The 14447-nt window shown below is 47.7% G+C and overlaps 1 protein-coding gene across 1 annotated transcript in view; it reads left to right on the forward strand.

Moving 5' to 3' along the window:
* The first annotated feature begins 29 nt into the window (after positions 1-29).
* Positions 30-14447, forward strand: part of NECAB2 (N-terminal EF-hand calcium binding protein 2) — a 92619-nt gene continuing 78201 nt past the window's right edge. The window contains exons 1-2 of the mRNA XM_014942093.1: positions 30-256; positions 10915-10939. Of these exons, the coding sequence (XP_014797579.1) occupies positions 56-256; positions 10915-10939 (226 nt within the window). The 5' untranslated portion in view covers positions 30-55. The remainder of the gene's footprint in view (positions 257-10914; positions 10940-14447) is intronic.

The following is a 14447-nucleotide window of genomic DNA, read 5'->3' on the forward strand; positions in this document are numbered from 1 at the left end:
GGGGGGGCGAGGGCGGGGGGGAGTCCCCAGCGCCGGCATGAGGCCGGGCTGAGCGATGTGCGAGCAGGCAGCGCGCTACTGCCGGGCCGGCGTGCACAGGCTGCTGCGCAAACCTCCGCCGGCGCTGCGCGGGCTGGACGGGCTGCTGCGCTGGGTGGTGGCCAGGATGGGTGACAAGGGGGTCGCCGAGCGGGAGCTGCTCAACCCGGGTGCCGCCGCCGCCGCGCAGAGGAAGGGCACCTCCGTCATCCTCGATGTGAGTGGTTCCCCAGCCGCCGGGGATGCTCCCCGCGGCCCGCATCCCGGCTCCGGCCGCTCCCCCTGCCCGGATCCCGCACCGGATCGGGGGTATTCCTCGGGTCCTGCACCCCCTGGACCGGTTGGGAGCGGGTTGTAGCCCGGGTCCTGCAACCCCCGACTGGGTGGGCGTGAGGGTGCAGCCAGGGTCCTACATCCCTGTGCTCGGGTCCTGCACCCACCCACCCAGCTCGGAATCGGCGTTATTTCACGAGTTCTGCATCCGGGGGGCCGCCCTCCGGTCCAGCATCTCCCGGACCAGCTGGGCAAGAGACTGCACCCCGGCTCCTGCATCCTCTTGCCCGAATCCCGCATGGGCACGGGAGTGCACCGCGGCTCCTGCACCCTCCGACCGGCTTGGCATCAGGGTTATTCCTGGGGTCCTACACTCCCGGCCGGTTGGGAATGGGGTACAGCCCAGGTACATCTCCCGGACTGGCTGGGCATAGGTGTGCAGCCCAGGTCCGGCAACCTCTTTCCCAGGTCCCGTGCCCTGAGCTGGCTGGGATGGGGATGAAGCCAGGGTCCTGCACCAACTTGTCCGGATCTTCCACCTCCTAGACTGGCTGGGCACTGGGGTGCAGTCTGGGTCCCTTTGCCCTGGGACAGTTGGGAGTAAGATGCACCTTGGTCCTGCATCTCCCAGGCTGGCTGGTCATGGGGGTGCGGTCTGGATCCTCTACCCCCTTACCTGCAAAGTGGCTGGGCATGAGGGTGCAGCCCAGGTCCTTCATTTTTATTTTTATTTTTTTGACCAGCCAGGCATGGGGCTGCAGCCTGTATCCTCTATCCCCTTGTCAGGATCCTGTGCCTCTGGGCTTGCTTGGGCATGGGGTTGCACCCTGTTTTCTGCACCCTCTAGGCTGGCTGGGCATGGGGGTGCACCCCAGGTCCTGCAGCCCCTGGAGCAGATGGATGGGGATGCACCCTGGATCCTTAGTCCTGATATTATCTTGACTGCATGGGGATGCAGAACTCCAGGTCCTGCAACCCCCCCAGTCTTGCATCATGGGTTGCCCCAGGTTAGCTGGGCATAGGGGTGCACCCGGGTCCTCCCATCTGCTCCAGGTCCTGGACCCCCATCCCTGAAGGGCTGCAGGTGAGAGGGTCTGTGCAGTGGAGCTGGGCAGCATGGTCCTGGATGCCTGCGACTGCCCGGGGCTTCCTTACCCAGAGCTGGGGGGCAGGTAGGGGTGTGCTTAGTGCCTCGGCGGCGGTATTTATAGACTCCCTGACTGGGGAACTAACGAGGCTATTTGCACTTAAACGAATTGGAGAATGGGCTGGAATCAGCTGGAGTGTAACGGTGTAATTACACAGACTCAGCAGTAACTAGTAATTCAACACATAGATTCCCAGCTTTGCTATCTCCTAGCTTTAAAAAAAAGTGTAGTGAATGCAAAAATAAGCTCCTGAGGCATTGGCTGTAGTAAAGGATAACTCACACTCTCCTCCAGCCCCCTCTGAGTTAGGCAGTAGTAACTCTTACAGGCAAGCCCTCGCATTTTCTAAATAATTGCTGCATCTTCTACCACATTGCTGGTAGGCATTGGCATGGGGTGGTAAATCCGAAATTCATTACATCTCTGAGCACCCAGGGCTGATAGGCATTTCAGTCCCCTGAATGAACCACTTCAGCTGTGTCTGTTGAGCAGCCAAAAGCGCTGGATGGATGGTTGTGCCCGGTGAAAGGTGCTGGCAGGTGGGCAATTGCCAGCTGTAGGAAATGCTGCTTCGTGGGGAAACTGTAAGGATAATACCCTTATGTCTTTTAAGTTAATTTATTTGTGGTTTTTTGTTTTTGTTTTTGTTTTTTTTGTTTGTTTGTTTTTTTTCATTTTTTAAACGTGCCCTGAAATTACCAAAATCATACCACAATCTGGAATCTGGGTTTTAGAACATAAATGCCATTGGGAAGCAATGTTAAATTTATACAAGAGGTTTTTGAGTTAGGACTGTTTTTTCACAAAAATTATATCTTATCTGTTCAACTTTACCATCTTTAAATGGATTTTTTTTCCCTCACTTTGATGTTTGAGCTGAGAAAATGAGCCATGAACTTTCAGAATGGCTTAACCAGTAGGAAATATAATAGAGCTGGGTGTGCAGCTCCTGCTCCTTTTTTCCTTTTCACAATGGCTCTGGAAGCCCTTTCTCACCTGCTGAAAGTAGAAATGGATGCTGGAAATATAAGGTTTGAGGGTTTGGTGGGATTTTTTGTTTTTTCTGCTCCCTTAGAACTTGCCTCTCTCTTTTTTCCTCCAGTTATAATAGAAACGTCAATTGAATCTGTGGCTTCACTGTAACAGGCTCTTCAAGTGCACTGTGAGACCCTTCCTTTTCCATAGGAATACTCTTTTTAGATAGAAAATGCCTAAAAGGATACTTTGTGCTGGAGCTGGGTGGAGGTATATGGTGGGGGGGGAAACGCAGGCAGCACACACCGGCTCTCTCCGGAGTGACCTACCCCCACACCCAAAATCCCCCCCGGTCGCTCGGGTCCCCCCGCGGGCCCGCCCCTGCCCTGTGAGTGGTTCCCCAGCCGCCGGGGATGCTCCCCGCGGCCCGCATCCCGGCTCCGGCCGCTCCCCCTGCCCGGATCCCGCACCGGATCGGGGGTATTCCTCGGGTCCTGCACCCCCTGGACCGGTTGGGAGCGGGTTGTAGCCCGGGTCCTGCAACCCCCGACTGGGTGGGCGTGAGGGTGCAGCCAGGGTCCTACATCCCTGTGCTCGGGTCCTGCACCCACCCACCCAGCTCGGAATCGGCGTTATTTCACGAGTTCTGCATCCGGGGGGCCGCCCTCCGGTCCAGCATCTCCCGGACCAGCTGGGCAAGAGACTGCACCCCGGCTCCTGCATCCTCTTGCCCGAATCCCGCATGGGCACGGGAGTGCACCGCGGCTCCTGCACCCTCCGACCGGCTTGGCATCAGGGTTATTCCTGGGGTCCTACACTCCCGGCCGGTTGGGAATGGGGTACAGCCCAGGTACATCTCCCGGACTGGCTGGGCATAGGTGTGCAGCCCAGGTCCGGCAACCTCTTTCCCAGGTCCCGTGCCCTGAGCTGGCTGGGATGGGGATGAAGCCAGGGTCCTGCACCAACTTGTCCGGATCTTCCACCTCCTAGACTGGCTGGGCACTGGGGTGCAGTCTGGGTCCCTTTGCCCTGGGACAGTTGGGAGTAAGATGCACCTTGGTCCTGCATCTCCCAGGCTGGCTGGTCATGGGGGTGCGGTCTGGATCCTCTACCCCCTTACCTGCAAAGTGGCTGGGCATGAGGGTGCAGCCCAGGTCCTTCATTTTTATTTTTATTTTTTTGACCAGCCAGGCATGGGGCTGCAGCCTGTATCCTCTATCCCCTTGTCAGGATCCTGTGCCTCTGGGCTTGCTTGGGCATGGGGTTGCACCCTGTTTTCTGCACCCTCTAGGCTGGCTGGGCATGGGGGTGCACCCCAGGTCCTGCAGCCCCTGGAGCAGATGGATGGGGATGCACCCTGGATCCTTAGTCCTGATATTATCTTGACTGCATGGGGATGCAGAACTCCAGGTCCTGCAACCCCCCCAGTCTTGCATCATGGGTTGCCCCAGGTTAGCTGGGCATAGGGGTGCACCCGGGTCCTCCCATCTGCTCCAGGTCCTGGACCCCCATCCCTGAAGGGCTGCAGGTGAGAGGGTCTGTGCAGTGGAGCTGGGCAGCATGGTCCTGGATGCCTGCGACTGCCCGGGGCTTCCTTACCCAGAGCTGGGGGGCAGGTAGGGGTGTGCTTAGTGCCTCGGCGGCGGTATTTATAGACTCCCTGACTGGGGAACTAACGAGGCTATTTGCACTTAAACGAATTGGAGAATGGGCTGGAATCAGCTGGAGTGTAACGGTGTAATTACACAGACTCAGCAGTAACTAGTAATTCAACACATAGATTCCCAGCTTTGCTATCTCCTAGCTTTAAAAAAAAGTGTAGTGAATGCAAAAATAAGCTCCTGAGGCATTGGCTGTAGTAAAGGATAACTCACACTCTCCTCCAGCCCCCTCTGAGTTAGGCAGTAGTAACTCTTACAGGCAAGCCCTCGCATTTTCTAAATAATTGCTGCATCTTCTACCACATTGCTGGTAGGCATTGGCATGGGGTGGTAAATCCGAAATTCATTACATCTCTGAGCACCCAGGGCTGATAGGCATTTCAGTCCCCTGAATGAACCACTTCAGCTGTGTCTGTTGAGCAGCCAAAAGCGCTGGATGGATGGTTGTGCCCGGTGAAAGGTGCTGGCAGGTGGGCAATTGCCAGCTGTAGGAAATGCTGCTTCGTGGGGAAACTGTAAGGATAATACCCTTATGTCTTTTAAGTTAATTTATTTGTGGTTTTTTGTTTTTGTTTTTGTTTTTTTTGTTTGTTTGTTTTTTTTCATTTTTTAAACGTGCCCTGAAATTACCAAAATCATACCACAATCTGGAATCTGGGTTTTAGAACATAAATGCCATTGGGAAGCAATGTTAAATTTATACAAGAGGTTTTTGAGTTAGGACTGTTTTTTCACAAAAATTATATCTTATCTGTTCAACTTTACCATCTTTAAATGGATTTTTTTTCCCTCACTTTGATGTTTGAGCTGAGAAAATGAGCCATGAACTTTCAGAATGGCTTAACCAGTAGGAAATATAATAGAGCTGGGTGTGCAGCTCCTGCTCCTTTTTTCCTTTTCACAATGGCTCTGGAAGCCCTTTCTCACCTGCTGAAAGTAGAAATGGATGCTGGAAATATAAGGTTTGAGGGTTTGGTGGGATTTTTTGTTTTTTCTGCTCCCTTAGAACTTGCCTCTCTCTTTTTTCCTCCAGTTATAATAGAAACGTCAATTGAATCTGTGGCTTCACTGTAACAGGCTCTTCAAGTGCACTGTGAGACCCTTCCTTTTCATACAGAGTTTAAACGTGGGAACACACATTTAGGTTAATTTTCACACATTAATAGGAAAGTAGCAAGGTTCCCACCAAATTCTCAGGGATAAGAACCTATTTTCTGCTTAACTTGTTCACGTTCTTGCGTTACGTGGATGTGCTGGGGAAGCAGCGAGTCCCAGCAGTGCAGCTCCTCGGCGGGTGGGGATAAAGTAAAAGAACCTGTAAGATTTTATATTTAACTAACACATTTGCATGAGCGGGTGTGCTATGTGGGCAGTTCATCTGGGGCTGGGGAAAACGAGTTAAGCTTGGTTTTGGCTATGAATTAAATAAGATGGTTCTGACGCTAATGATACCTTAGTCACTTTTTCTTCCACTTCTGTTCTGGTTTTCTTTTGACTCAGCCATCCCCAGTGTGCTTGTTTTGACTCCTCCAGACTGTGAGGGTGGCTGGTGGGTCAGTATGAAGTTCCCTACCCCCTTTCCACCAAAGAAACAAAACTGTGGTGTTGTGGGGCAAAACTGAAGGCCGAGGAAGAACAAAATACAGGAAGAGGTTAGATATCTTCTGCCATCAACCTGGCTGCTGCCACTTGGAGGGCTGTTCTCAGCATCTTTCTTTTATTTTGCTAGTGTCCTTTTAGGTGAACAGTTAAAAAGGCTGAATAATGTTTACTAGTTCAGCTCAAAATCATCAGTGTAAAAAATGGCTAAAACTGCAGATGAACTAAACCCTTTGTACAAACTAGTGAAGAAGATACTTAAGTCCTAAGCATTGTCTAAAACTGTCAGCAGGTAAAACTAGGGAGAAATAGATGCTCTTCAGTGGTGGTGGTAGATTAAATGGAGGTGATGTGTCACTCTAGGAACCTGGAAAGCATCACTGTGCATTTAATGGTGAGCTCTTACAGCATCAGTCAAATCAATGTAAGGGCTTGGGCAAAGGCTCTGTACCCATCCTGCACTCAGATGTTTGCCTCTGGGTGTTTGCTCTGTGGGGCTGGATGGCACACGGCTGCTCCACCTGCAAGAGCCAAACGCTCAGGGTTGGCACCATGTGCAATTTTCTGTAGACAACTAGTGCCTCTATCCACAGCTCATGGCAATGCTACATTCTCTATCTGCCCTCAGGGCTGCTTGAAGATTTTCTCCAAAGGCTCTGGTCCTTCTCTTCATCCACAAAGACAAAACTCCTTTGTTAAAAGAAAGCTGAAACTCTCACGGTGCTGCTGGAATCCACATCTGTCGATGGTGGCATTTCCAGTCCAGAACAAATCTGCAAATGTCACAAGCCAAGGGAGACTACAGTGTGTGTGTGGGTAAGCCTACATGAGACCATGTTTGCTGAGTGTGAATAAGTCCACATGAATTACAGAGCTGTGGTGGATGGCACCCACGGTGTCTAGACAGGTATTGCTCTGTCTGGGAGTACTTCAGTGCTGACTTACCAACTGTCCTTACTCAAGGGTCAGTCTTGGGTATAGGTGAGCATCCCTGTGGCAGGACTGTGTGCTCCAAGGGATGGTGACATTGCTGCCACCTTTCTGACTTTGCCCATAGTGAGTTAATTAATTGCTTTTTGGCTTTATTTTAAATGTCCCTGAAGAAAGCAGTGCCATTCGTTTCAGGTCAGATGAAGCTTTTTGTTTGATTTTCTTTGTCTTTGCTGAAAACTAATTTTCACTATTATCTGCCTCTTTCCTTCTTCAACAGGGTCAGAAAGATTGCTCTCCTGCTCATGGCTCCTCTTTTACTCTCTCTTATGTGGCCAAATCTGATTTGCACTTCAGCCCTCTGGGACCAAGTGATGTGTTTGGACAAAAGATACAGAGGATTTGGGTTGTGCCATGGGTGCATTTCCAAATGTAGATCTCTGAGCATCTATTCTGTACCTTGTTTACCTGTCTCTGATGGGCCTCCTGCTTTTGATATGTTTGAAAAGACTTGTTAGAGTTTTCATGCTATTTGTTTGTTGCTTCTATAGATCATTTTAGCATGCCGCCCTTATACTCTTGCATTTAACTACCAGGATATACCTCTCTGTCTCTTTTCCTCATTTGGAGTCAACTTGGATTTTTCAGTTCCAGGCAGCTCCTTTACTCCAACATTAAATCATAAAGGCAATTATATTTTTTATTTTTAGGCCTGAGTTTGGGTCTGAGTCTTTTTTTGTAGGTGATTTACATTTACTCAAAGACTCTAATAAGGTATCTATAAAAAACTGGCAGTTTTCCAACTGTTTTGTCAGTGATGCCATTTCCAGAGCAGCCCTAACTAGCAAAGCTATCGCAGCCACAGAAATCCCTCCTCAGTCCCCTCCTGCTCTGACACTTTTCCTTCTGATTTTTTTTAAAGGTTGATTCACTTCCCTCCTTCTGTCCTCGTTTACCTTCTACTTTCTCTGACTGAAAGGCTCTATAAGCTTTGTTTTCAAGTCATGCATTCTTATTCAGGACCTTTGAGAAGGCACAACTGAATGCTTAAATTTGAAAGAACCAATTTTATTTTTTTTCAAGTTTATTACTACCACCAGTATTTCAAATTGCTTACTTCTGCCAGCTAAATATCTGTATTAGGCATTTGAGAGTATAGCAAAAATGTACATTTGAAAAAAAAAAAAGCTGTTGGAAGTCTTCAAAGAGGCTCCTGGCTCTAAATAAAATAGATTTTATATTAATCTAAACACCTGGTAAATGGAATAAGTATCCTGCAGACAACAAACTGCATGCATTGCCTGTCTAAATCCTATAAAATGGCTTAATCTGGTGCATATTGTGGGCATTCTGTGGCCTCACCATGCGATTTAGCCTGTGCTTCAGGAGACTTGCTTAATAAAAGCATAGCTGGTGGGGGAGATGGTTGCTCTAGTACTTTTTGGACTGGATAATTTCTCATTTACCATCTGAAAGTGGTGTGTTGCCCCGACAGTGGGAGAACTGGGGGTGATGGAGCGGAAAGAGCATCCCTGGTCAGGCTTGTACGGTGCTGCCAGCTCCTGTCTGACGCTTGGGACCGTCCCCAGCCCCGGTGGAGGTGCGGGAAGCCAATCGCTGCTGAGGGCCCGGCAGGACAGGACATTTCTCCATCAATATTTCATCGTCTCCACTCTCGCTGACCTCCCAAGCTGCTGCCTTGGCTAAGTCTCAGCAATTTCACTGCTGAGCGGGAATAGCACTGATGGAGTCACTGCAAGCCTGCAGAGAGCGGCTGCAGGGTGGACCAGCTTTGCAGCCTCTGTGTTGGAGGTGATGCAGTATCCTTGCTTGTATTCCCTTCTTCCTGGAGCTGGTTGGACCTTTCCTTTCCCTGAGCTCCCTGGGAGCCCGACACCGAGCTTCCCTCGGGGACTTGCTCCTCTGGTCCATAGGGAAGGTGTGAGGGGCTGTGTTTTCCCTCCCATCACCAGATCCTACACCTTTCCCTTACCAAAAGCACACCACATCCTTCCTGCGCGGAACAACTAATGCAAGACATGAATGGAGGGCATCTTCAGGTTTTGTGTGGGAGGGCACTGTTGTTCACTGAGCTAGAGTGTAAATCCTGGGTCTTCACAGAAGCAGCGTTTTTGGCAGCATTACAAAATGATCACAGAGTATATTGTGTCTTTATCAGCCTCCTGATGCTCATTCCAGTGATCATACCTGGATGGACTGCCTGCCTGCGTTGACAGATGACCTTATCTTAAATTGCTTTCATTCCGGGGTGTCCTGTTTCAAAATTTTTTGTGTGTGTGCAAATTTTTAGGTGGTCCAATTAAGTTGGAAGAATAAATCTTGCTCATTAGCAATAAAAGCTAAACAGCTTAGTCATGTAGAATGAATCCTTGGTAGGTAACAGAGCTGATGTGATCTTCCATCAACCTGCTCATGTACAAATAGTCATACTTTCTGGGAGTATCTGGGGGATTTAAAGCCCTAAAAAAGTTCATTTAGTGAAGCTGGACATTAATACTTCCATGTCTTAACATTTCTTCCATTTCTTAATTTTAGGGGTTTTTTCCCCTCTTGCTCTGAGACTTTATTGTGAGGTTGGTGCCTCCACAGAGCAGAGTGCTGCAGATTGAGCCTTTCTCCAACTTTAAGCTACATTTGACCTATTATTTTTGCCTTCTTGTTCTCCCTCTGCCAGTTGTGCTTAGTGGGGTGGTAATCTCCCACAGGACCTTAAAATAGACATCACGTCTTCTGTGTTAGACTTGATGTGATGTCTCTTTCAAAGCAGTGGGAACAGTGATGGAAGTATGTGGTGATGAAACAAAAACCCCAGAAATAATCAGCATCTAGAAGGAAAAGTGCCTCATCTGGAGGTGCTATGGGGTGGTGAGGAGTTGGGGTGTCCAACTTGGGAAAAGAGGAATATTTCATACTCTGGGCAGGGCATATTGTGCGTGGCTGGGTGGTGTGTGCCAAGGCATGGCCCTGGATGGGGTCCTGCTTGTCCTGGCTGGTTTCGGTCTTACTTCCCACTGACAAACCATTACTGGCCAGTCCTTCAAAACCCATATTTAAACTCAGTGAAGTCCGTAAGTATGGAGCCAGGTAGAATTTTCTCCCCAAACTTCTAATTGCTCTAAAAAAATGAAAGGCCAAGAAGTAAGCAGTTTCAGAGTGATTGCCTCTGCTGAAGTATGCCAGAATGTCCAACTTTGACTTTGCCCTATGCAGCCTATGAAGAACTTCGGGCAAAAGAATGATTAATGTTCCTTAATTAAGCCATATTCACTTAAATAGCACATTCTGCAATTCAATTTGTCTCTTGGGTTTCTTGTTTTGTGCAGCAGTTTCTCTTCTGGTTTTTTTTTTAATGATTTTATGACCCAGAAAATAAGAGATTCCATTTTACAGCTGACTCTGATCTGTCCTGCTGGTGCTTATATTCCCTCCGCAGGGAAATTTCTTTGAACAGCTGAAATCTCTGTTCTTGCTCAAATTAATAGGGTCAGGTCTGAAGAGATGGCAAGCATGCTTTCCCTTTTCTGCCCAGTTTGTGAGCATGTTAATTTTTTGGTCATTTATGGCCTAACCTGTGCTAGCAGCTATTTTTGGCAGGAACCGATAACATTTCAGCCCTTGCACAAGACTTCTGCTATTAATTGCATTGTGTCAGGGGACTATTCCTAAAATGCAACTAGTCAGAAAAATAGCAGTTGTTTCTGTCTTTCTCCCAGCAAATTCTACTGTACTACACACTATTGTGATTTTTGTTCTTCTGACAGGGCTATCCGATTCCTCTCTGTGGAATCAGATAGCCTACTGCTACTGCAGTAATTTTAAGTAAAACTACTCCACACAGTAGTTTTAAGTCTAAATATAATCTCCTTCCCACGCAGGAAACTTGCTTTTTAAAAGAAAAAAAATAAAAAAGTAAATAATTTGTTTCAGAAGTGCAGAACTGTGAAACTTGGTTTAAGAGATATTATGAATGCTAGAGAAATTGGCTGGGCTTGCTGCACAGCTGTTGTAGGCTATTTCTTTTTTATTCCCTTGTGTTGTATCCAAGTTTTTGGCTTTCTTCTGTGAGGGAGATGGGAAATGCTGGAACTGTTTTGTGTTATCTTTATTTTTCTAGTTTTTACCAGTTAATCCAAAGCCAAACTGGTTGATACTCTTCCCCAGAGGTATTGTCCATCATGTGGGGTAGAACATTTCCCTGGTGCTAAGCGTTTCAGCCTTTCAAGTTGAACAACATAGTAAAAATGTTTCTCTCTCTCTTTCAATTCTAGATTTTCAGAAGAGCTGACAAAAATGGTAAGTCTGTACATTCATATTTCACATTTTTCCATTGAACTTTTGTCAGTATTACCATTTTTTTGTGATAGTAATGTCTAATTGTTTAAATGTCCTTTGGTTTACTGGGTCTGATGCTGATATGGTTTAAGCCTCGGAAACAGTTTTGTTGTTTCTTTGGCTGAGATATATTTTTAGAGCAGATGTGATACTAGTGTGCAAGTTGGCACGGCAAGATCTTGGGGCAATTTTACAAAAAAAAGTCCATTAAAAAAAATCACAGTTAAGTCATGAGTGAAGATCCAGCTCCTGGTAATCCTGGAATAGTTTTGCAAAACAGACCTAATCTGTGAATATTAGTCTGGTTCCTGAAGGACTTGGACACAATATGAAGGATGTGTGTTTTCAGTCTGTGCCTGTAGAAAGCTGAACAACTTCTCTGAAGCCCAGTCTCGTCCTTAGATAGGGAATAACATGGAGAGGTCTTCTTTAAATGACTAGGGATCCTGAAAGGAGAGAGTTGTTCTGCTGTGAGATAATGTAATTATGGGAAAAAGTAGCAATGGGGTTCGATCCCAGGATCTCTGCAAAGCCATCTAATTTTAGCTCCCTGCTAAAATCCCAAGACCTAGTGTCTATTGTTTTCCTGTTGTACAAGAAGAAAATTAAATATACATTGAACCAGTCAGTGTTTGCAGAGGGACACGTGGGAGGGTTGTGCAGAGGAGCACAGGGGAATGTTTGGTTTGTTCCTGCCAGATTTAAAAGGGAGATCACTGATTTCTGCAAGATCTTGTAGGTATGATCATTGCCCCTGCGTAAAGCAGAGAAGGATGCTGTGAGCTGGCTGGCATAAAAGCAGTAAATGCCCAATTAACATGGACATTTGGCTATAACAACTGACATGGTAATAAGGCATTGAAATTTGTTACTCAGATAAACTGAATTTATCTCATCTGGGGGGTTGGTGTGGGGGGAAAGCACTGCGAGTGCTGCTTTCTGAGAAAAATGAATTTGTGCTCTTAAGAGCTGTCATACTTCACAGCCTCCTGAGCACTTAATTGTTGCATAATTGGAGACGTGGAGGTTTTGCCTGATGAAATATGCAATACTGCCTCTGAGAGATGCTGCCTGCTTGCTTTCTGCTGGCTGGCATGCCTGCCCCCATGGAGCTGAGTGCCAGGGTTGCCAGCCTGTAATGAAGTCTTACCTGCCACTTGCTCTCCATCAGAAGTCTGGTGTTATATGATACCGTGCTAAAATCTGTGCTTAGTTATTCCCATCCTAGTTTGAAGTAGAAAATGCCACTCTAAACTTCGACCTGTGAAACTGTTTCTTGCTAAGCGCATGTTTAACCTCCCTCCTGCCAGAGCCTCCTTCCAATTTCCGTTACAGCCTCAGTGTAGGGCAGATGAGACGAAAAGCAGTGATTTTTCTTTTCAATAGCAAATATTCCTCTGCTGAACAAAGCTTGAAAGCATGCTCTTTGATGTACTAGTCTTGATGTAGTTATTTCCAGTGACTGCTTCTCCAGCTCTGCCAACTGACACTGCACTTTTCTTTTAGTCTCAATTAAATTTATAACAGCTGCGATGGGGCTGAAGAATTGGAACTCTAAGTACAAAATCTTGTCTTGGCTGTTGTGCTTTTCTAGGGTGGGTGAGTAGAGCACCTTTGCTATTCCTTGCTTACCATGGCATGATGGAAGGACCTGCTCTCTGCCAGGGGCAGATAGACATGTCTTTCCAACACAGCCAAGAGGACAAAGCTGTCATTTTGATGGGTTTACTACTTCACAAGGTTATGGGGGTTAAATTTTAATGCAGCTCTTGCCACAGGAACCTCTTGGTGTATTTGGTAGGTGCTGGTGGCAAGTTATGAGTCTGTTTTGTGGTGTGGGTGATAACTTGGGGAAACGATGAGCTCTAGTGATGAGTCTCTGAGAAGAAAGGCTACCTTTGGAAGGCTGGTGACTTTTGTGATGATTTCCCTTGCTGCTGTTGAAACCCATCCAAAGTTTTTGTTTTTGCAACCTCATACTCTGTTACTAACAACAGACAAACACTCCTTCGGTGTTTTAGCATGAATGACAGGTTTTCACATCTGCCCCTCACCTTGGGGAAAAATCTGCCTGGGTCCTCCACGGTCTTCTCCTTGGATGTTCCTCCTTTGGTAAGGCTCAAGCAAGTGATCCACACAGATAACAGGTGGGATCATTCCACTGCACGTGGACAGGGAGACAGCAAGAGGCTCAGGTACACTGTGACACTTAAAAGTATTTTCTTGTCCTGCTTGTTCGATCAGAGGGAATATGGATGTGAGCAAAGAAGTGGAGTTTAATAACCCAGAGCTGACCTTGGGGTCTCCACCAGCCACGCTGGGCACCCAAACATCTCTCAATGGGGCTGCTGTCCTGCCTGGTAGACATACCTTCCTGGGGCGCAGATACCCCATAATATAATGCCCATGGGGAGCATTGCTCGTGGAAGAACGGCCTCTTTGGCCATGCTCTGAGGACATGAAAAGGTGTTCACCCCTTTGCAGTTGTTCCCCTGGATGCTGTTTTTCTGAACATCTTTATTCCATGTTAACCATTTAAAACACCAATTAAAACTCAAACAGGATGCTTGTATGGATCAGAAGAACCAGACCTACTCTTGTTTAGGTCACAAAATGTTGAAATGAATGTGGATTGCCGGTGACACATCTGCCACCAGGTAGCTGTTCACACATTGGGTGTAATGGTGATGGGCTGATGTGTCAGGACCCATGATCAGCTTGGGGTAGTATGAACAGACACCAGCAGGACAAGCCCTACCCTGATGTTGGGTGGTTTGCTGATAAAAAATGGTGTGGAGCAGGAACTTGAGCTGGTAAGCGTGAGAGCTGTCACTGCCAGGGAACAGCAGGTCTGAGCGCTGGGCTTGCAGGGGGGTGAGGAGACCAAAGGCTCTGAGTGTAGGCATAAGAGGTGCACCTGAGCCCCAGCAAGGCTGCTACCTCCAATTGCTCTTCTGAAATTTGTCCTGCCTCTTCCTAACCCTGAAAGGGCACTGCAGGGGGGGACAGCTGGCTCTGTCAATAAAGGCCAAATGTTGTCTGAAAAAAGTGGTATCTCCATCTGCTTCCACTCTGGTTGCTTGCAATGCAGGTGACCTACAGTTACATTGTTTGGACAACAAACTGTGGTGCTCTCCATGGGACTAACACTGCCAGGCAAACAGGATGCTGCCTTTTTCTTTTTATGACCTGGATGACAGGTTGTCACAAAGCAGTCTGGATTTAAGTGGCAGCTCTGTCCCTGTGTTGGTTCCTGCAAGGTGAGGTGGCCAAGCACGTGTCCATCTCAGCACGGCTGCTTTCCAGTCCCACCGAGCAGGGTTGTTTCTGTAATCTTGGGGCTGTCCTCTTGAAGGACTGTATGTCCTGCAATGCCTTTCTCCGCATTTTTCCAGATGCTGATTTTCTTTTTTTCTTGAGAGAACATCTGCCAGTTGTGGTGGCCAGCTCCACCAGCCAGTTGTATTCG

This window comes from Calidris pugnax, unplaced genomic scaffold, assembly GCF_001431845.1.
Source record: "Calidris pugnax isolate Ruff unplaced genomic scaffold, ASM143184v1 scaffold28, whole genome shotgun sequence".
NCBI classification, from domain to species: Eukaryota; Metazoa; Chordata; class Aves; order Charadriiformes; family Scolopacidae; genus Calidris; species Calidris pugnax.